Raw genomic sequence first — 20,240 nt, forward strand, 5'->3', positions numbered from 1 at the left:
AAAAACCAAAACATGCTACAAACCAGTAAAGCAGTACTATCTTCCAGCAACAGCTGGTGAACCTATAGGTTCACCATTTAGTAGATGGTGAGCCTATAGGAAAACTCTCTGCGGTTTGAGCAGAACGACTTGTGTGACTTTGTTCCTATTTAAGAACCGGGCTCTCTGGACAGAGTCTTAAGTTGTTGACTGAATAGTCCCCTAAAACCAACCCAAAGCAATGAAGCCCGGGATAAGACCACGAAGCAGACCCAGCATAGTTTCATGCAGGGCTCCTGTGGGTACATAAAACCAGCCCTTCCAGGTGCAGTGACCCATTACAATTTATGTGCGCTGCTCCCTGTAAGGCGGCTGGGGAGCTCACGTGGCAGCAGTATGCTCAAGTGAATTGACCGACCCCTGTAAAAGGACACCAGGAAGCCTATTCTTTATTCCCAACAAACTGACCCACTACAGGGTTGAAATGAAGTATTTTCTGTATCTTACCATAGGTAACAGACTTAAATACTTTAAAACTGATGGAAAGAAGAATATCACACAAAAATAAAGCTTGAACTTCCCATAAAAAAATGCAGGTGATCCTAAGTTTAAAACTTACACCCTACCTGTTATTGCTTGAATTCAGTAATCCCACTCAAAAGCATGATACAGATGCAAGCATGCTTCAAAGCATTATGTACAAGGCTAAAATATATAGCAGAATTCAGCATTTTACTGGTATGTTTTTATCTTCATATCTTTATCTTATTAGATGTTAACTACTATGTATATGACTGTGTAGGCATGCACAAGCTTGGGTGCTGTGTTTCTACAAGGATGGCAACAATCTGTGGGGCTCCACAGAGTATTTTGAGCTTCCCACAGAGCTACAGCAAGAATTTTAAAAATTGGCAAAATGAGAGTCAAAGCCAGTGGAACCCTGTAGGAGTTTTTCAGGTGGTGGTATACAGAGCACGTAAAATCTAATGGTACAATTGCAAAGTGTAACAGCAGGACTAAATAGCTAAAAAAACCCCAGTAGTATAGGTTGAGCTGGCAAACAAAGAATTAGCACTGCCACATCTCATTCTGATACTTTTCTTCAGCTTCAAGCTTAGCGTAATAGGAAAGCTTATCATATTGTAGTTTGTTCTTGAAGTGATTCTTGAAGATTTATTACTTGATAGGTAATAAACAGCAGCATATACATATACACGCCCAGCCTGCCTGAGGTTGACACTTCCCGAAGTAACAGAATTTAGCTGAATCAACCACACTGTTGTGCTGCAGAAATCCAAGTATTAACCATCTTCTCAAAACCTGGCCTTTTTATGGTGGTCATGTGAGAACTCAGAGCAGAAGCATATCAAATAGGTTTTCAAATCTGAAAAACTCAGACAAGAAATAAAACAACACTATGGCTAAACCTCTGTTGAGCTTTGTATTGATGGTACCATTAGAAGGGATTGCTCAAGTTTTAACCTATAATTTTCACTAAACACAGAAAGCTTCCTTTCAAATTCCCATACAACAACAACTAGCAAGCTTATGATATTGAAGTAAAACAGGTGAAGTGCAGAACAGTGGTGAACATACATAAACAAAATACTTGGCTACTTGGTTAATACACCAAGCTCATTAATCTAGCAGTCTGGGCTGGTCTCCACATTTCTCACACTCCCAGCTGCAATGCTGTATATTTTAAGGACAACCTGCACGTTGAGCAAAGGTGAAAAAACAAACAAAAAAACCACCCCAAAACACGCAAAACACAAAAAACCCAAACAGCATTTATACAGATCAACTGATATGCTCTATATAATTTTTTTACATCACCTTCTTCTGTGGTGATTTGGTAGACAGAGATCACTACAGAAGAAACACACTCATTTTGTAAACTTCACACCACCCCACTAAACTGCAGATATTTTTAGTTCTCCCTAGCACTAAGCAGACAGGGAATCCAAGGCACACTGCCAGGATGTAAACCCACTCCTTCTGAGCTGGCTTTAATCATGCTGCCTTGCTCCCACTCTGTTCCCATGTTTAGGTCAGCAAATTTCCTCAAGGCTAAATCTGGATACATGGCACACATATGCCACAGATAATCTGGGTGTGTTTCTTCATGAATAATTCAGATAAAAGTATGATGTGCTGCTCCTACTGAAAGGCTTGCTTGATTTTTTTCTTTCAGCAAAATTTGCCCAAAAAAAAGTGCTGCTAAAGAGCAGCCAACATATTGCCTCTATTTATAGTGTAGTTGGTTTACAAAAAAAGTGGATCCTCTTTACAAATTGCTTTGTACTGCTCAAGCTTGCAGTCCTGCAGCACAGAAATTTAAGGAACTCTCACTGAGTACGACCACAAAGTCAGGCCAGAAGTATTTTTTACAAAAGGGATACTTGTTTAAAATCTTTCTCCTTAAAAAACAAAGTCTTGTACAAAAGCCTAAACCAAACGTTACAGGAAGGGCGGTATTTTCCATAGACATCTCTCCTATTAGATCTTATGAGACTTGTATATTAGAGCAACATTTCAGCATATTAAATAATGTTTTTGTTTTGAAGTGTAGCTACAATAGTTTATTTGACAATTTGTATCTGAAATTGCTTACATTGGCACAAAGGTACCATGACACTGAGGGCAGTTTGGTATTATTTCCATTGCAAAGTAAGGCAGCAGGTCATGCATAAATCCCTTCTCTTTCTAATCTGCACACTAGCTAGAAGAAATTTTTTCACCTTAGACTACCAAAACCATAATCCTGCATGTGTGTGTGCACTGCAGTGCTCTGTGGACATCAACCTGAAGGTCATACATCAGCTTTCATCACAGGGTTTAGCTGGAGTTTATGTGCTGCTCTGTTACTACCCTTCCAGCCAAGCGGCCCTAAAGAAAGCAACTGGTTCCCCTCTGGCAAATACAGTTCAGTTAAATATGTACTACCCTACATCTATTTTTATTTAGAAATCCTACCGGAACTTGAGATCAAGCTGCTGGGAATAAGTAAGCCAAAGCAAGAAACAAACTATGAGAAGGTATATAAAAATACATTTCAAAGAGTTAGCATTGCACGTCCTAGTCTTTCATTGCTCTGTTACTGAATATTTATTTTAGAAATACTCAACAACCCACAGACCACCGACTACTCCCAAAGCTCGTAGGACACTGCTCTTTTTTCTATCTTTTTTTTTTTTTTTTTTTTACATGAGCATAACAGGAAACCCGTATCAGTGTCACCGAGTACACAAAATATATTTAACATCCGCATCCTAAAAAAATAAGTATTTATTAATCTTGCTAGTAAAAACAAAATTTTTAACAGTTTGGAAGGCAGTCATTGCTATGCCCCAGAGGATAATATTCTGCCTTCCCACAACATGTTTTTCAAGGCATCAAGGATCTCTAAACAGCACTGTGCAGATCTACGTGTTCTTGCCAAGAACAGTAATGAAATAAAACATAACCCCAGTCATTTTAACAGAGCAAGCTGCTTGTTAAGGTTTATCAACATACAAAAATGAACTTCACAACTGAAATATACTTTGAAGTCAGCTGTAATGGGAGGGGGAAAACCACAGAGACAGGGATTGTAGAGCTAGGAAACAGCCATGCTTCCACGGCATTGGTTTTATCTTATCTAATAGCTTCTACAGGTCTTTCACACAGGCTTTGAACAAGAATCTCTCTCATGTTTGTATTTAAAATTAATTTAATCCTTCAGAAACATGCCGCATACCCAATACTGTAGAATCCTACCTATCTTCAGTGGCTCCAGAAACACAGAACAAGAAAAACCTTACCATACTGCCTTTCCAAATTTCCAGAAAAGATCATTTGCAAAAGCGCATCTAATTCTGAAGAGATAAAATTACAAACGAGGTTATGGATTTTCTGAGAAAGAACCAAATTTGAGCAGAGATGACAACTTACTGTTACAAGTAACTTACATTGTCAGGCAATGTGGTTTACTAGATACAATTCCTCCAAAGCACTAAGCAGAGTTTCTAAATGGCACTGGGAGCCCATTTAAAAAAATAGTAATAACAAAAAGTACTATTTTCCTGTTTTGCAGTGGTTCAACTGAAATACTTTGCCTCTCTTACAAATGAAATTGTAATGCATCCAGGTAACTGCTTATTAGTTCGTGACATCTTTCAGAGGCTCTGAACAGAAAAATGAAGTTTCAGACATGTTATACGTGTACTTAAGTCTATGCCATCCGTCCTGCCTGAAGAGTCTCCACGGTATGACAGCCCTTGAGGTACATGTTGCAGTGTTTTTGTTCAGTTGACCTAAGCAACTGAAACCACGTAGAAGGCCAGAAAAGCCATGTTTAAGCACTGCAGCTGAAGCGAACACACATTTCACCTTAGGAAAATGAAACAAGACCTAGCGGCCCCACCACCGACACAGTTTTGCCCAGAGAGGGTCTGCCTGGGGAGCAGCAGATAGCCCAGCAGGCCCACCCTCTCCAGAAGAGGACCAAGTAATTAACTTCTCATTGGAAGTCCTAATTCCCTGCAGCAGGGAGGGGGAGGACTAAGCAGCCCATTTCACTTAAGAGAGGGATGGCTTTGAGCAGCCTTCACTTCAAACAGCAGGACGCAGTGCTGCTCATTTCAAGCGGCACGGCCGCAGCGGAGAGGCAGAGCCAAGGGAGCACGGTTGCAAACCACAGCAGGTTTTGTGCTGGTAAAGCACAACTGCGTTCAGAATGAAGACTAACTGGATTTTTCAAGATACATAGTTAACTTTTACAAAAATATGAAAGTGAAGACTTGACTACGAGTACAATGAACCCTCTGGGGTGAATGCATGTGGTTTTGTTTGCTTGTTTGGGTTTTATGTCCTTTCCCCTGCAGTCCTAAATATACTACTAGAACTAATCCCCTACAGCACAAACAAGCTTACCTCTGACCCAGGCTAAGAGGAAGATTGAATTACCAGAGTACTTTCAGATCCAGAGGACCGCCAAGAATGTTTATTTGCCCACCTCACTGATCTACCAGTTGTCACCTAATTAATACACCCGGCAAAGGAAAGAAACAAACAAGCCCAACACATTCACGGATGCAAACACACATATCCGAAACTAACGCATGTTCTCTGGTACCCAAAACAGCTCACAAAACAAGAAGTCATGTAGTTCATACATTGCTGGAGTAACCACTTCCACTCGTGTGCTTTCACCCTGCCCTCCGACATTCAGTACTGCCTTTTTACACTCTGAAGGAAGACCTCTTCAGGGCAGATAAAGTTGTTCAACATAATGATACACTATCTTGTATCAGTGATGCTCTATTTTATTTTGGAACCCACGTTATCACATATGGTCTTGATGTACCTATTTGTGTCAGAACTTAAGGTGACAGACATTACCGTCTATACAGAACAGAAAGAAAAGCACAGACCCTGTTTATGAATTAAGACGCTTTGTTGCCTTAAGTTTGTTTTCCAGCTGCCCTCAGATACCAGATTATTTAATGACCTATACAAGACTTCTAGTAGGTCTTGCCTTTTTACCAGTCATCTCCTTGTGATCTCTAAAGGCGCCTAAAGAACAGTGCAGAATGTGAAGACAGGTGATGCCACAGTTCACATATGGGACAAATGATAAAAACCACACGGAAATAAACTCTTCTTCTTTTCTTGTGTCTGAACTTGAAAGAGTATCTGAAACCACAAAGGAAACAAAACCAGGTGGCAGAGGACAGCTGGTGCCATGAGGGGACCATGCCAACACTGCTGAAATTTCTGCATGACCTACAGCCTAGACAGCAATCTCCATGATCGGGCCCTGAAATTCATCACGCTGTTCACCACTTCACTTACTTCAGAGAAACGCAAGATGTCCAGGGAGTTCCACGTGAATGGGGAAGACTGATGCAAGGCATGCAAAGAAGGCTTAACTGCGCACATCAAATAATATACCAAACTCTAGCAAAGAGTATAGATCGACAGGAGTCAAGTCACACTACTATTCTGCAATGATTGTTTAGAAATGTAATCTTTTTTATTATTCACTTTTTTAAACCTTCAAGCATTTTGGTCCAAGATTTTTACCATCCCTAAAAATCAGGCTCTCCCTGTTGCCAAGAAATACATAAACTAGCCAAATCTTTCAGAAGTCAGTTTTCTATTTGATTATTTTTAAAAGGAACTGCCTCTACATTTGAAAAATAGGAGAAAAACCCCATAGAAACAGATAATCAGAATAGGGGCCTTGATTTGGTGTGCACAGATGCATACAAGCTCCTTTCTTTAAATAAAATAGCCTTATCCGGTCACTGTGTTACCTACAGCCACTCGCAGTGAGCTTACGTCATTTCATATATCTACCATTCTATATTTTATTTTGCCTTTCTGAAAATACAATCTTCTGTAACATCACTTCTATTCCGCAAATAATGGAATGGTTTTCAGGAACCGCAAAAGGGAAAATGCATGAATTATTTCTGCAAACACTTCAAGTAAGAGTATTTGAAACCATCCCCTTTCCTCTCCTAAACGTTAGTCAGCCATAAAGAGGCTACATATCACCATTTAGAAACAGTTAACAATTTTAATGTTTTTGTTATTTCTTCTGTTTGGGACATAGGAGAAAGTTATGATGGACAACATGTTCAAAACAGAAACTTAAAGATAGCTTTACAAGCCTAAAATGAGAAATGCTCTCGTTTTCAGAAAAAAAGTGCTGAATCTATAATTAAGGAAAACAAAAATGAAACCTTAAGCTCTCAACTTTCAGTTCCACTTCGCAAATCTTAAGTCAAACATCACTTAACAACAACAAAAAAACAAGCAAACCAAAAATAAGCATACAAAACACACAAAAAAAGGGAGTATAGCCCATGTAGACTGGAGATAATGAGGCTGCTCACCGAACAATTCTGCATTCGTTGCAAGCCTTTAGCATCCAGGCTTTGTTTTGAGTCATATCGCTTTTCAGTTTCTCACCCCATGAATGAAATCCTGAGTCACACACACTTGGAGAAAATTTTCTTTTGGTCTCTCCAAGACTTGTTTTCTTGATAAAACTGGGACAACCTATCTTTCTCATGGAAAATGGCATCACCTCTTTCCTCTGCAATCCCAGTGCGCTCACAACTACCTAGCAATCAAACTGCATCTCTCCCATTACCTGCAAAATCCTTCAAAACCCAGAGCCCATCTTTTTTATCACGTCTGTTAGACCTATTCAACAGTTTATCAGATGACTCAACCTATGCAATATTTTTATGAGCCACAACAATGCTGTACACGTGTACTTAATACACCAAGACTTTGCTGCCATTCAGCTCATGTTCCTATGTCATGTAAAAATCAAAGCACAAAAGAAATATGAATGTAAAGTTAATGAACTTTCTTCTTCAAACATTTCGAACTTATATTCTTTAATAAGAAGCCTTACAGAATGTGGTATTATTACAGCATAAAAGCATCCTTTGAATATCTAAAATGAAAGACTTTGTACTGATGCCTTGTTTTTAAGAAGAAACCATCTTCTGGCCTCGCTTTACTGAAATACATTATCTAACAGACAATTAACACACTCTTGGAACAGACTAAAGTTTTTGACTTTTAGCCCATCATGCAACGATGACAAAGCAGGGATCTGGGTTACAAGCAGGCTGGCTTCTGGCTCTTGTCTCTGGCTCTTTACCTCTCCAGTTCTTATCACAGCTTTACTTTGCCAGCAAAATGCTCCATTATTTCTACTTTGTCTTGAGACAGCCTCCCTAACACACGGCTGCAGCAGAACGCCGCAGCTACAGATTATATACACCAAAGCTAAAACCTACTGAGGTCTGTACTAGAGTATTTTTCTTTCCCAGCCAGCTAGGATTAGTTTTGAAACCTCATAACAATATATTTGGATCACTGCTTATAAGGTTTCTAGAAGAAATACAAAATGCATCAAGTAAGTTCTTGCTTAACTGGAGACATAATCTTCAGTAATAGAATCAATTATAGTATAAATAGGTTTAGGATGCCAGTTTAGGTTAAAAAAAAAAAAAAAAAAATCCCCCAAAACAGGCTTATTCATGTTTCACAAAGAAAATGCAGTCTAGATTAGCATAATTTAAAAAAAAAAAAAAAAGCAGAAAGAGATCAGACCATAACCCTCTCCCAAAAAACAGGGAACTCAAGGCAATTGTGTCAAGCAGCATTGATTTGTTCCACACAATTAAAATCACGTTTATAGAAAAAAAAATCAATATTTCATGGTAAAAATATGTTGAAGTTGAGCTTGCAAACTGTAATCAAAAGGGCTTTTCTTGGTGAGTGGGAGAAGGGTATGCCTGCTATATTTATAAAATCCAACTTGGGGGGGGGGGGGGGCGGGGAATCTGTTCCTGGGGCTGTGAAGCAAATCTGCCAAATATAAAATGAGACAATGTTGTCATCCGATGGCTACAGACAGACTTCACGCATCCCAGATAATTCTCAAATGACAGCAATACAAAACTAACAAACCTCTGGCTGCTTTTCAAAAGCTACTAAACAACTACCCTCATCCACTTCAGCTGGCTGCTGCTTTGAAAAGTTATGAGGAGCAGCAAACACTGTAATAATTCTAAGAGGGTGGGGGCAGAAGTCAAACACTTCTGTTCCCATCCTCACCCAGAGGGCTCCAGTTTTCTCTCCCCTTGTAATTAAATGGCAGAAGAAAACAACTCCTCTAAATAAAAGCATCTATCCCCATACCGACAGCTGAGCTCTGGGTTTGACATGGTGCCTAAGTACTGCTCCGGAACAGGAGCTGACCCAGTGGCTCCTCCTTTTCAGCTCTGCCTACAGTTTGCAAGCTTTCAAGTAAAACAGGAATGCATTTTGTACTGCCTCACTCTCTCATTTGTCTTCAGTCACAGCAAATAACGTTAAAAGATGTTATCTTTCCACCTGATGTTATCTGAGCACATATTGCATTGGCTTTTTATTGGTCATCTGCTGAAGACATTTGCAGGGACTGGCAAAAAGTATTGCTTTTTTTCCCCCTCCTGTGCATAACTGCCCGTTTTGTGGTCACAGTGAATGCGTGTTCATCCTAGACACCATGCAGTACCACCGGTGGACAAAGCAACAGGCTTGATGCCAAAACTTTCATTCTGAACCTACACTGTTTTTTGAATTACTGTGCTAGCACTAATCTCTTGGTAATCAATCATTATCCTCTCACTTTTATAACTTACACCCACCATTAAAAATGACACCTTGCTGTCCTTTAACTCAAAGGCCACACAACACCTCTGGCACCTTTCCTTCATTCCAGAGGGACTTAGCATGCTGCTGAACTTAATATTGCCAAGACAGGTAACACCACGGCTTTGTGGTCATCTCTGGCTAGTCTGAAGTCAGCGTAATTTCTAGAAAGGCTATCTGACCCTTTACCTTCTTGGCCACTCATTGCTGCTTTGTGCCTCCAACCCACCTGACCTGACATAAACAGTACTAGAGCTGCACAGTAAAGCAACCGAAGGAAGCTGTTTGGAACTAATTCAGCAAAGGTGGGGGGAAAGCAAATTTAATGCCAGTCAGTTCCCTGATCCCGTTAGCCATGTGGCTACAGTTGGGTAGTCACAACAACAGTTGTGCCACCATGAAGATAAAGCTGAGAAGGAACAAGGGGTCAAGGCTTGAAGAGAGTGGGAACCCTTTTCTGTAGCAGCGCCTACTTACACTAGCTGGAAGTGACTATGGCCTAAGATGGAAAATGAGGTCATCTTAAAATAACAGCTGCGAAAAATACTTTCTAAACTGATATGCACCATGAAGCTCACATAACCAATATGAAACAGAAGTAATACTTAAAGATCTTGAAAGCGTGCAAGAACAGCATCTATTTCATAACAAACAATTCAGAGCTTCAAAAGACTTCCAGAGCTAGCGACGCTACTCAGGACTAGGCTTAAGCACAGAGCAACACCTAGAGACCTACACCACCTCAGCCAACCAAGCCTCAAGGACTGGTAACAAAACTTGAGGGGAAAAAAATTCCACCTTCTATTCCTTTTGATACCTTAAAAAACCTGCCTGTTAATCAGATACTTGTGAGTCACATCGTTGGCTGTGCATCTACTACCCTTATTGTAGCTCTTTGGAAATCACACGCTGAGTAACCCTCATGCGAGGGACTTATTCTCTACTAATGATAACAAGGTTAAAAAAAATCTTGACAGATAAAATTTAGAGCATATTGTCAGAACAAGATAGGAGTTTATGAAAGGAAACTTGTTCACACTAATAACTTCCTTCAATAGGAAGACTTTACCTACGGCATCAATGTGATTTAATTCCACTTGCCTCACAAGGAAAGAAGACATACAGATAAAACGTTTAGTCAGAAACAGCCTCCCAAACGTAAACGTACATAGTATTTTGCATGTTCACATGAGTAACAGGGATTTACTATCTTACAGCATGAGGTTGTCTTACAAACTCATGGTATCAAAGCAGATCTACCCCAAAATTAAATTTAATTCAGCCTCTTCTGCCAGCAACAGGAACCTTGGCTCCTTTTGGTCCATATGGTCAGACTCCTGAAAGGATATTGGCTCCTCCCTTGCCAGACACCATCCCCTCCATTTCGTGCTTCCTGCATGCTCTCTCCCGGCAGAGCACAGCGGGGGCAGCAGTTGCAAGTTAAGCATACTTACCTCCACTGAGGGAGGCCACCTGTCCTCCTGTGCTGCTCTGTCTTTGATGATGGCTCCAGGCACTGCTATGCATGCGATATAAACCCCTCCTTTATAACCACTGGTAGTATGTTGGCTCAGAGAAATTAATACACTGTGAAATTTTCAATGATTTTTCTGAATGCTTCCTATCCTCTTCACTTTTAAACAAAAACCAAAAAACCAACAGCCCCCCCCCACCCCCCCCCCAAAAAAAAGAAACCCAAGCAACCATTCAGGAGATCTACTAAGTCAGCTAAGTGGTTCCAGTAAAATCCAGCATTTCTAATCGCACATGTGTTCTTCCATATGCGTCTGTGAAAACTGAAGGGCAGGTGTCTTAACTTACTCCACCAACGGACTGTTATTGAAAGGCCGTTTCCTTGCTGTCCCTGTGCTAGATCAAGGACCAGACCTACTTGTCACACCGCCATTGCTCACACACTCTAAACAGGGAGGAGAAAGCAGCCTGCCACACATCTCAGGCGTGAGCCAGAGCCTGGTAGAGACTCAAGAAAATACAGCCTTACCGTCAGGGCTTTTTTTCCAGTTGGCGCTTTATCAACAATGTCTCCACCCGAACCCAGGGCTGCTTGCAGCACCACCGTGTGCCTGGGCAGGGCCAGGTGTCCTTAGCGTGACCCGGGGACAAAACGGGGCCCACCGGTCCCGAGCCGTGGTCTCCCCGCCACCGGGGCTCCGCGGGGATACACGGTCCTCGCGGCTCGGCGCCCCCCCAGCACCGACACGGCCCTAAGGGCGGGTTAACGCGAACTCCGCGGGGCGCGCACCGGCACCCTGCGCCGGCTCGGCGCTGCGCTGCGGCGGGTGCGAGGCCTCCCCGTGGCGGGGACCGCGGGGAAGGAAGGGGGCACCCCCGCTCCGCAGAGGCTGGCACCGCCGGCCCGGCAGGGGGACGCCCCGTGCAGGGGGTGGCACGGCAGCCCACGCTGCGCCGGGCTGTGCCCCCCCAGCCGCTCGGCGCGGTGCAGCACAGGTGCAGCCCCGGGCCGGCTGCTCCGGGGAAAGCCCGGCAGGCACGGCCCGCCCCGCTCCCCACGCTCCGCGGGCGGCTGTGTGGGAGGTTACTGTCTCGCAAGCGCTGCCCGGCCCCGTCCGAGCGCACCGAGCGCACCGACCGCCTCCGCGGTTGCGGACAGCAGCGCCCGAGTCCCACGAGGCGAAGGGGGAGAGAAGCAAAGCGGGGGGGGGGGGGGGGGGGGGGGGGATCCCGGGCAGCGCCCCCTCCCTCCGCTCCCGCCGCCACTCGCCTGGTTGGGGTCGGTGGCCCGGAAGACGTGGCAGGCCATGGGGGAGTCGGGGTTGTCGGGCTGCGCCTTGATCAGGTAGGCGAAGTAGGTGAGGTCGTGGCTGTTGTGGATGAAGCGAGAGATGTGCTGCGCCTTGTGCTCGAAGATGAAGACGGCGGGCGCGGGGCTGGCGGGGCGGCCGGGGCCGGGGCCAGGGCCGGGACCGGGACCGGCGGGCACGCAGCGCAGTGTGGGCGAGCCCAGCAGCAGCAGCACCTCACGGGCCAGCACCCCGCTGCCCGGCACGCCGCCGGGCTCCTGCCGCTGCCCGCGGCGGCGGATCTCGGCCATCAGCCAGGGCAGCATGGGCAGCGTGGTCCGCCGGTCCAGGCACGACGAGCCCACGTACCACAGCCTGAAGCGCTTCTCCCCCGGCGGCGCCGGCTGCGGCTCGGGCTCGGGCTCCAGCTCCAGGGGGTGAGAGAGCGGCTCGCCCTCCCCTCGCTTCTCCATGGCGGGTCCCCGGGCGGCGGGCGCCAGGTGCAGCCGACGGGGCCTGCGCTCGGCCGGAGCCGCCGCTAAGCGCGCATCCCGCCGGGCACGTCCCCGCAGCCGCGTCGCCCGCCTGCCCGCGCGGGATCGGCCCCCGGGTAGGGGAAGGACGGCCGAGTCACCCCCCCGCCTCCTCCTCCTCCTCCTCCGCGCCCCGGGGAGGAGCGGGCAGGCTACGCCCCGAGCGGCTCCGAGGGGCGGGGCGGTGCCGCCCCGGGCAGCAAACAAAAATACAACGTGGCCTCCGCTCCGCTCCGCGTCGCCAAGTGCGCCCGGCCCCACCGCTCCCGGGGGTGCGGGCCTCTCCCTGCGGCCCCGCAACGTGACCAGCCACCGGGGAGGGGTGGGGAAGGAGAAGGAAGAGGAGGAGGTCCGCAAAGAGAGGAAGGTCGCCGAGCAGCGGCGGGAAGGAGGTGGGGAGGCCGGCGGGGTCGCCCCCCGCCCCGTTTGCAAAAGCTCCCGAGCTTTTTCCCGGTCGGTTTTGCTTGCGGCAAGCCGGAGGGGCGTTGGGGGGCAGCCCCCGCCCCCCGCCTTCCCCGCGCGGGGAGGCACAGCCTTGCCGCAGCGTGCGGGGGGACCTTATGGCTGCATCCCAGCAGCATCTCCCTGTCGGGTCGCTCGCAAGTCAGAGTTTAATCAAAACTGCTCTTAAAATGCTGTTTCTTTTTCCTGCTTAAGATTTTATCTGTGTCCTGTCCCGTCCGTTCGCACTCCCCCCCCCCCCCCCCCGCTATCGCGATAACATCTCCTATCGATGAAAAAACCGCCACCTACTGTAGATCTTAGTAACTAGTCTCCTCTACCTGAGAAAGTAGCTGGACAAAGCTTTTCCAGTCACACAGCACCCGTATCCATTCTGTAACTGTCAGTTTGAGTGGCTGTCCTTGTGCTTACATCGGTAGCAACAGCGGCGAGAATTCCCAGTAACGTGCCATTATAGCAACCGCTTGAACCCTGTCTAGAAAAAAAAATAATCTGTAACTCAAACCGAAGGGCTGCTCTGTAATTTCAGGCTGGGTGGCAGATTTGGGCAGAGAGGTGTTATGTAGGTCACAACGACCACAGAAGTGACACAGAAACGGTGGCACGAGCAATATTTCAATAGCATTACCAGCAACTGCGCTCGCTTCCTGAGCAAAGTATTTTGCTCCTCTTTTTCCCAGTTTAATCATCTGGTTTATGCATTTTGGTTTATCAGTTGTAGTTTTCAGTTTTAACGTTCTGGTTTGGAAAGATGTCAAGTATACCTCTTCCCACAGCATCCTAAAATGAGCTATCCTTTGAACAGGGCAGCTAATGCAAAAAGTCTTACGTAGGTTGGACACCAGCTTTAGTATTTGCTGCAATGGTACAAGTTAAAGCCAGAATGGAATTGCTTTCCCAAACGGATTATTTTCACACACTTTAACATCTGAACTGCGTTGGTGTACAGTAGATTTTACAGCTGGGCCAGTCAGAATAACGGATGCATTTTTTGGATCCCAAAGCTAAAAAATTTCTTGTTCCCCAGTCTGCGCAGTTAGCATTAACCCTTTAGCTGAGAATGGTACTTGAAATATGGCTCCAGCAACTACGGGATGACGGTTCAGGATCCTCTAACAGTGCGCCTGGGAGAAGACCCATTTGCTGCGTGGCAGCAGCCCTAGCTCGCGTTTAATGCTGCAATGAACTGCGCCTTTTCTGCCAGCTCAGTTCTGTGAGCCGCCTCTAATTTAAGAGACAGCACTCAAAAGACACCGCTGTGGGCACAAAGGAAGCAGGAATAGCTGCTCTGGGGTGAAGAGGGCAGCAAGACTACTTGCTCCTTTTGGGAATGGTTGGTTAGATGATTCATCCGATGTATGAAGCTGCAATTCAAGTCACTTGAGCACAAAGACCGATTTAAACTACCAGGGAAGCGAGCTGAACGCTGGGCTGGCACCAAAGCAGTGGGGGAAACCCCCTCGTGCATTCTGTTGCAATGTTTTTAGATGGGATAATCATGAAATGGCTGTAATGAAGCAGCCTCAGGGGGAGGCTGCAACATAATGAATTGCTGCAGCTGCTTACAAACACTATTCAACCCCTCTGTATGATGTTTGTGCATGACCTACCAAAACCAGGTTCCAGACAACCACCTAGGCTTTGTAGGTGCTGTGGCGATACAAATTAATAATAGTCAGGAAACGTGAAGACAAACATGGGAATACATTTAAAAAAATAGCAGAAAGGTTGAAATTCTTTTAACTAATCAGAGATCCATCGATGTTCTCACATTGTTAGAAAAGAACAAGAAGCCTTCACTTTAAGACGCTACAGACCCATGTTTTCAGCTGCTAAGAACACATTTCAAATTTTGCAAATTATTTTGTGAGGTAGAACTGCAAGAAATAAAATGTAGAAAATTAATCTGAAATTCTTAAATTATCACCATTGTGCCAGTTATGTCAAGCTGTTTGATTTCTTCAGTTGGGTGATTTGCTTAATGTGGTATGAGATGTGATTATTTTAACCTAATTTATTTTTATTATTGAATTCTTTATACAAACCCTTATAAGACAAAATTAATCTATATAAACTGTACCACTAATATTTTAACTACATCCAAAATCAAATTCTCAGATCTTAATCCAAAGTTTTCATGCTGTCTTCCCATTTCAGCTTTTTATGTCTGAATCCCATTACCTTTATCCATTTACTTCATCTTTTCTTATCCTTTAATCTCCTACCACTTTTTATCCCCATCTCATTAATAGTGTTTCATTAGAAACTCAGTCCTTTAGTTACATAACTTCTTGAAGTTAGTGCCCTTTTCTCATTTCTTCTCAGTTGTAATATTGCATGCGTCTTTAAGTTAAAACTTCCTAATTTCTGTCATACTGAGTACAGTATTCCTTTGCCCATGACTTCTGATTTATTCCTCATGTAATTTGTCCCTTAAGTGTTTAAAACTGTAATGGTGAGAAAAGAATCATCATCTAACTCTTTGCACAATATAGTTAGGAATTAGCCTAAACTATATACTCCTTATAGCTCAGTTAATGGGAATCAAAAACTTTGAGACAGAGAAGAAAGGAACTTTCCATAGCCCTTATCCACAGAGCTTTGAAAACATGCCTGTTCTTGCTGAAAGAGCAGTTTCTCTCGAGGTCATCCCAAATGGATGTGTAAATGCAGCACCCATGCAGCGACGCAACAGACAAAGCCTCTGATGAGACGCCACAATTTTTTTAAAGTTCCTGTTTTAATTATTATTATTGGCCAAGCTTCTTGAAACAAATTGTAAAATTCAAAGTGAAAACTATATTCAAAGATCTAAAGTACATAAAGTACTAGGGCTCAATAATTGCCATAGCATGTGCTGCAAATACATGCTCAGTTGGTCAAATAAAACCCACCACAATACCCAGAGTTTTGAATTGTTGATAACCTGACATTGATTTCTGCTGACTGTATAGACTTTAGATGCAAAATCTCTTAAGTGATATTGTTGAAGTGACCAAACACGGATGCAGTTAACTAAATGTAAGTAAACATAAAGAACATTTTGGATTCAATATGCCTGTCAGTGAACTACTACATGTAAAGATTATTTTTCCAAATAAAATTGATATGTTCCTTCTATTAAAGGAAGTATGTTTTGTTTATTAAGACAGTATCTTGGTAATATATACTGTTTCTGCACATGGCATCACAGCAACCGTTTCATTTATCATATCTAGATCATCAGTTCATATTCAGTGTTAAAGGATTTAAACTTGTAAAATGGTAAAGCAACCACAGTTCTCAGTAATATCTTAAGGAGCAGAGAGACCTCAGCATCTCACATGATCGGACTGTTAATTGGTGGTAATTATCCATCCCCTTAAGCTCTCTATCCACAATTTTAACTGCAGAAAAAAAATTAAGTTATTAGAGGAGCTGTAGACTTTACAATCCTGTAATTTATGCATAACTTCAATCAGCTTGGACTAAAGTACTTTATTTCAGTAATATGCCCTGTAGCTGGAATTGCTTCTCATCCTATTGCTTTTCTAAGAATGCTGTCGCTTAACTCTCTGGGATTTCAGGGTTCACTATTGTATTTGCATAATTTTTAACTAGTAAAATTTTATTTACTCCCAGATTGCCTCTTAGGAAGATCCGAGATACAGACATTATTCCTTTAGAAAACATTTTATTTAAACTACCCAGTCTTATTTGAAGACTCTAATGAATTAACTTTTGGAAATACAATTAAGTTTTAGAAAGCAAATTCAGTGGACTGGGCATATTACCAAGGCTTTAAAGTTTAGCTGCTAGAGAAACTCTGGTGCCTCCTCTATCAAGTATGTTACGAAAAAAAAAAAATCACTAGAAATAATGAAAATTGTAGATTTTGCAAGATACATAGAGGTTATTATAGTTTAAAATACAATGCCAAAAGTTTGAGTAAGACATACCAGTCTTGTAGAGACATGTCGATAGCAGGAGACACTCACTGAAATTTATACACAATAGAAACGATGGAAAATTAATCTGATAGGGGGTTGGTGATGTGTTTTTTTTCCTTTCAAATGGCACTAATCTTTTTTGATCGTAATGACAGATTATAATTTGTTCTGCCAATAAGAACCACTCCCAAACAGATTTAGGGGAACTGGAATGAGCAAAATTTGTAAGATAATCCTAGCTAGAAGTTTCATAAACATCTCTAGAACTTAAAGCGACCCACCACATTTTTTGTGTTCAGTGTATTGTTATTCAATTTAACATAGCACTGATTAAAGAGAAAGAATGCATTGAATTCTTATATTTCTCTTGAAAGAATTATTTGATTGTGGAAAGATTCTTATTTTTGTCATTTTTTTCAAGTAATAGCCATCCCATGAAGCTTTCTGGCACAGCAGACTTTGATCCAGCAAGGAACAACAACGTTTTCTATTTAAAACTAAGTTTGAATCTCGAGTCTTGTGTGCTTACGTGTGATCACAGCATCTTTCCAGATGGGAACATTTTCAGTTTGTTGGGTTTAGGATTCTTTTTTAAGGTTTTTCCCAAAAATGGAGTATCGGCTTCATGAAATCTCTGCTCTTGAGGTAATACAGAGTTTGATGGCTGTCAGCAGCTCAGGTCAGTTGCAAAGCTAGTTATTGCAGGAGACAGAGCAGTTTCTGCAAAAAGAACTTCCACATTCTCAATTATTCCTGCTTTTATATAAAGTAGACATTTACTTCCCAACTATTCCTCAACCACTGCAGTAGCATACAAAGAAAAAAAAAAAAAAAACCAACAAGGAAGAAGAGGCTACCGCAGCTGCTGGAGTCTGTTTTTTTCCCTGATAGCGCCCACTACCCTCTACCTCATTTTGTGATTTGGAAGAGATCCAGGTCCCCTCCAACTCTCCAGCAATGGCAACTAAGAGAGAATTTTTCATCATTGCCAAAGCTAAAAGGAACATCTTGATATTATTCCACAAATACATTATTACAAAGGATGAACCACAAGCTAGAAAGGTTAGCAAATCTGCAGTAGACTGCAGAAATAACACCAAAGAGAGATGCTTTGGAAGTCAGGAGTACTTCAGCTTTGAAGGTCACAAATTATACATGTTCAAGAGGAAAACACCATTAAGACTTCAAGAGTGTATCACTGTTAAAATGTTAGTGCCACTCCACAACTCAATACTGTATGTCTGGTAAAAGGTACAGCTTACATGAACAGGGCACTTGTCCCAACACAGTATCAAGAATGGTGCCTGGGTAGCTGCCAAAAAAAAAAAAAAAAATAGAGCAGATGGGAACCACTTAATCCTCTTTCTCATTGTCCTTGACTCTCCTAGGTGAATGGACATCTGTTGTCTTGACTCTGTTCAACTGCTGAGCATCTCTCATCTTCCCACATTCCTAACTGCGAGAAACAGCATCATACAGAACACTGATGATTCATGCAGGACACACACTTCCAATCCTGTGCTCTTTTTAAATGTAAACTAATTTAGCACCCCTCTCAAGCTTCATGTGTGGTTGTCAGCACCCAGTACTTGCCAGTTCAGAAGCATCACTGTGAGGGAAACCTGCTCTCAGATTAATATTATTTTTTAAAAGTACCTGTAAACTGCTGAAGACACAGCAGTGATGACATTCATGAGGAACAGAGAAATTCTTTGCAGCTTCAGTAGTAACAAGAACATCAGTATGTTGTTTCTCAAATTCAGAGGTAATTCATGTAGTTCACAGGGGAATTGAGTAACTGGGCCACGTTCAGTGGCAGAGAAGTGTATTCTTAAGCGTGGTATAAAGACACTGGAAACTAGGCTGCATGACAAAATATGGAATAAGGATTTTAGAGTGGATAAACTGCATGAAAACCTTGGACAGAGAAATGCAAATGCTTATTCTATGAACAAGATACAGATCTAGAAAAATCTAGCTGAAATATGATAAACGGGAAAAATGCAAAACAAGAATAGGCCCCAATAGTACTGTAACACGATACTATATAAAGAGCAAGTCATAATGCAGATATGTTAGTATATTTAAAATACTGTTTCAAGATATTCTGTTATTAAAAATATCCGGTGACATAAACAACATTCTGTATTTTATGCTCATCTTTTTACTAATTAACACAGAAGTTAGAGTATTTCCCTACAGTTTAAGAAACAGAATGAAAGTTATGGTGACATGAACGTGTACAGTTCCAGACAGAAGCTACACGGGCAAGTCCTTATCCCCTTTGCCAGACAGGCTCTCAAAGGAGTACCGTGAATCAAGGCTCTATGTAGCACTGCCATCTGGTGACCAATGCTGTGACAAATTCCTCTTCAAATAACTATCTAGCACAGAAATTTATTGCATGAAATAATAAATTTTCCTTCTTTTTTAATATGCACATTAAGGCTTACTGTTCCAAAGCTCAGTATGCGAAATCCAAAACTGACATTGAAATTTCCTATTTGTAAATATAACATTTGTAATGTAGACACTAACAAGAGTATTTGGAAACTATGGCACCTACACATATTAAGCAGAAATGGCTCTAAAGTTAGGGCAGCTAGACCATAATTAGTCATAGGAGGAAAATGCAGTACAAGGAGAAGGAAACCCAGAAACACTAAAATTAGCCTTTATGGAGAAGTTCAGCAATCTCGGTTTCCTTACTTTCTCAATCACACCAAGTCATAATTAATTAACAGACACATCCCAGTAACTTAGTTTAAATGGCAGGTCATTTCTCCACCTTTCCTCAGAAAAGCCTTGGAAATAGAGAGTCAGGAAGTCTTTCAAAGCATCCAGGACTAGGTATGAAAAGTACCTAAAAGAGCATCATCCCTGTAACACACGTGCTTCCTTATGCACTCAAGTACCAAGATTGGAACTGGTTGAGTATGTATGGACAGTGCTGTCTGGTAGAAGTAAAGGAAACATTTGGCCAGAATTGCACAGTGACAAACAAATCCAGTTGTTTATAAGGTGACCGAGCCTCAGGAAGGGAGCACTGTAATACCACACAAGCTCAACTCAGGCTGAGGCACTCCTCCTGTCATACATTGACCTACATAGATCCAATGCCCATGAGCTAGCAGCCCAACCAACAACTATATAACATTTTACTTTAAAAACAAAAACACACACACACACACACAAAAAAAAAATCTGTCTGGGAAATGACCAACCACAGGGTACTAGATAGGATAAAGGCTGTTGATTTTTAAGTTCTTCCCCTTTAAAAACATTCTTCAGAGATTAGGCATTTCTTGCCGCAGGTATACCAAATGAGTTAGGCCCTTTAATCTAGTACCTGCAAGGGTTAAACAAAA

General features: G+C 42.8%; 1 protein-coding gene across 2 annotated transcripts in view; it reads right to left on the reverse strand.

Moving 5' to 3' along the window:
- Positions 1 to 13,012, reverse strand: part of TBC1D4 (TBC1 domain family member 4) — a 111,178-nt gene extending 98,166 nt beyond the window's left edge. The window contains exon 1 of one of the 2 annotated variants that reach the window (XM_037378472.1): positions 11,930 to 13,012. In XM_037378472.1, the coding sequence (XP_037234369.1) occupies positions 11,930 to 12,421 (492 nt within the window). In that variant the 5' untranslated portion in view covers positions 12,422 to 13,012. The remainder of the gene's footprint in view (positions 1 to 11,929) is intronic. The other variant, XM_037378468.1, reaches the window with a different exon arrangement.
- Positions 13,013 to 20,240: the final 7,228 nt, after the last annotated feature.

The sequence above is a fragment of the Falco rusticolus genome, chromosome 2, assembly GCF_015220075.1.
Source record: "Falco rusticolus isolate bFalRus1 chromosome 2, bFalRus1.pri, whole genome shotgun sequence".
Classification (NCBI taxonomy): Eukaryota; Metazoa; Chordata; class Aves; order Falconiformes; family Falconidae; genus Falco; species Falco rusticolus.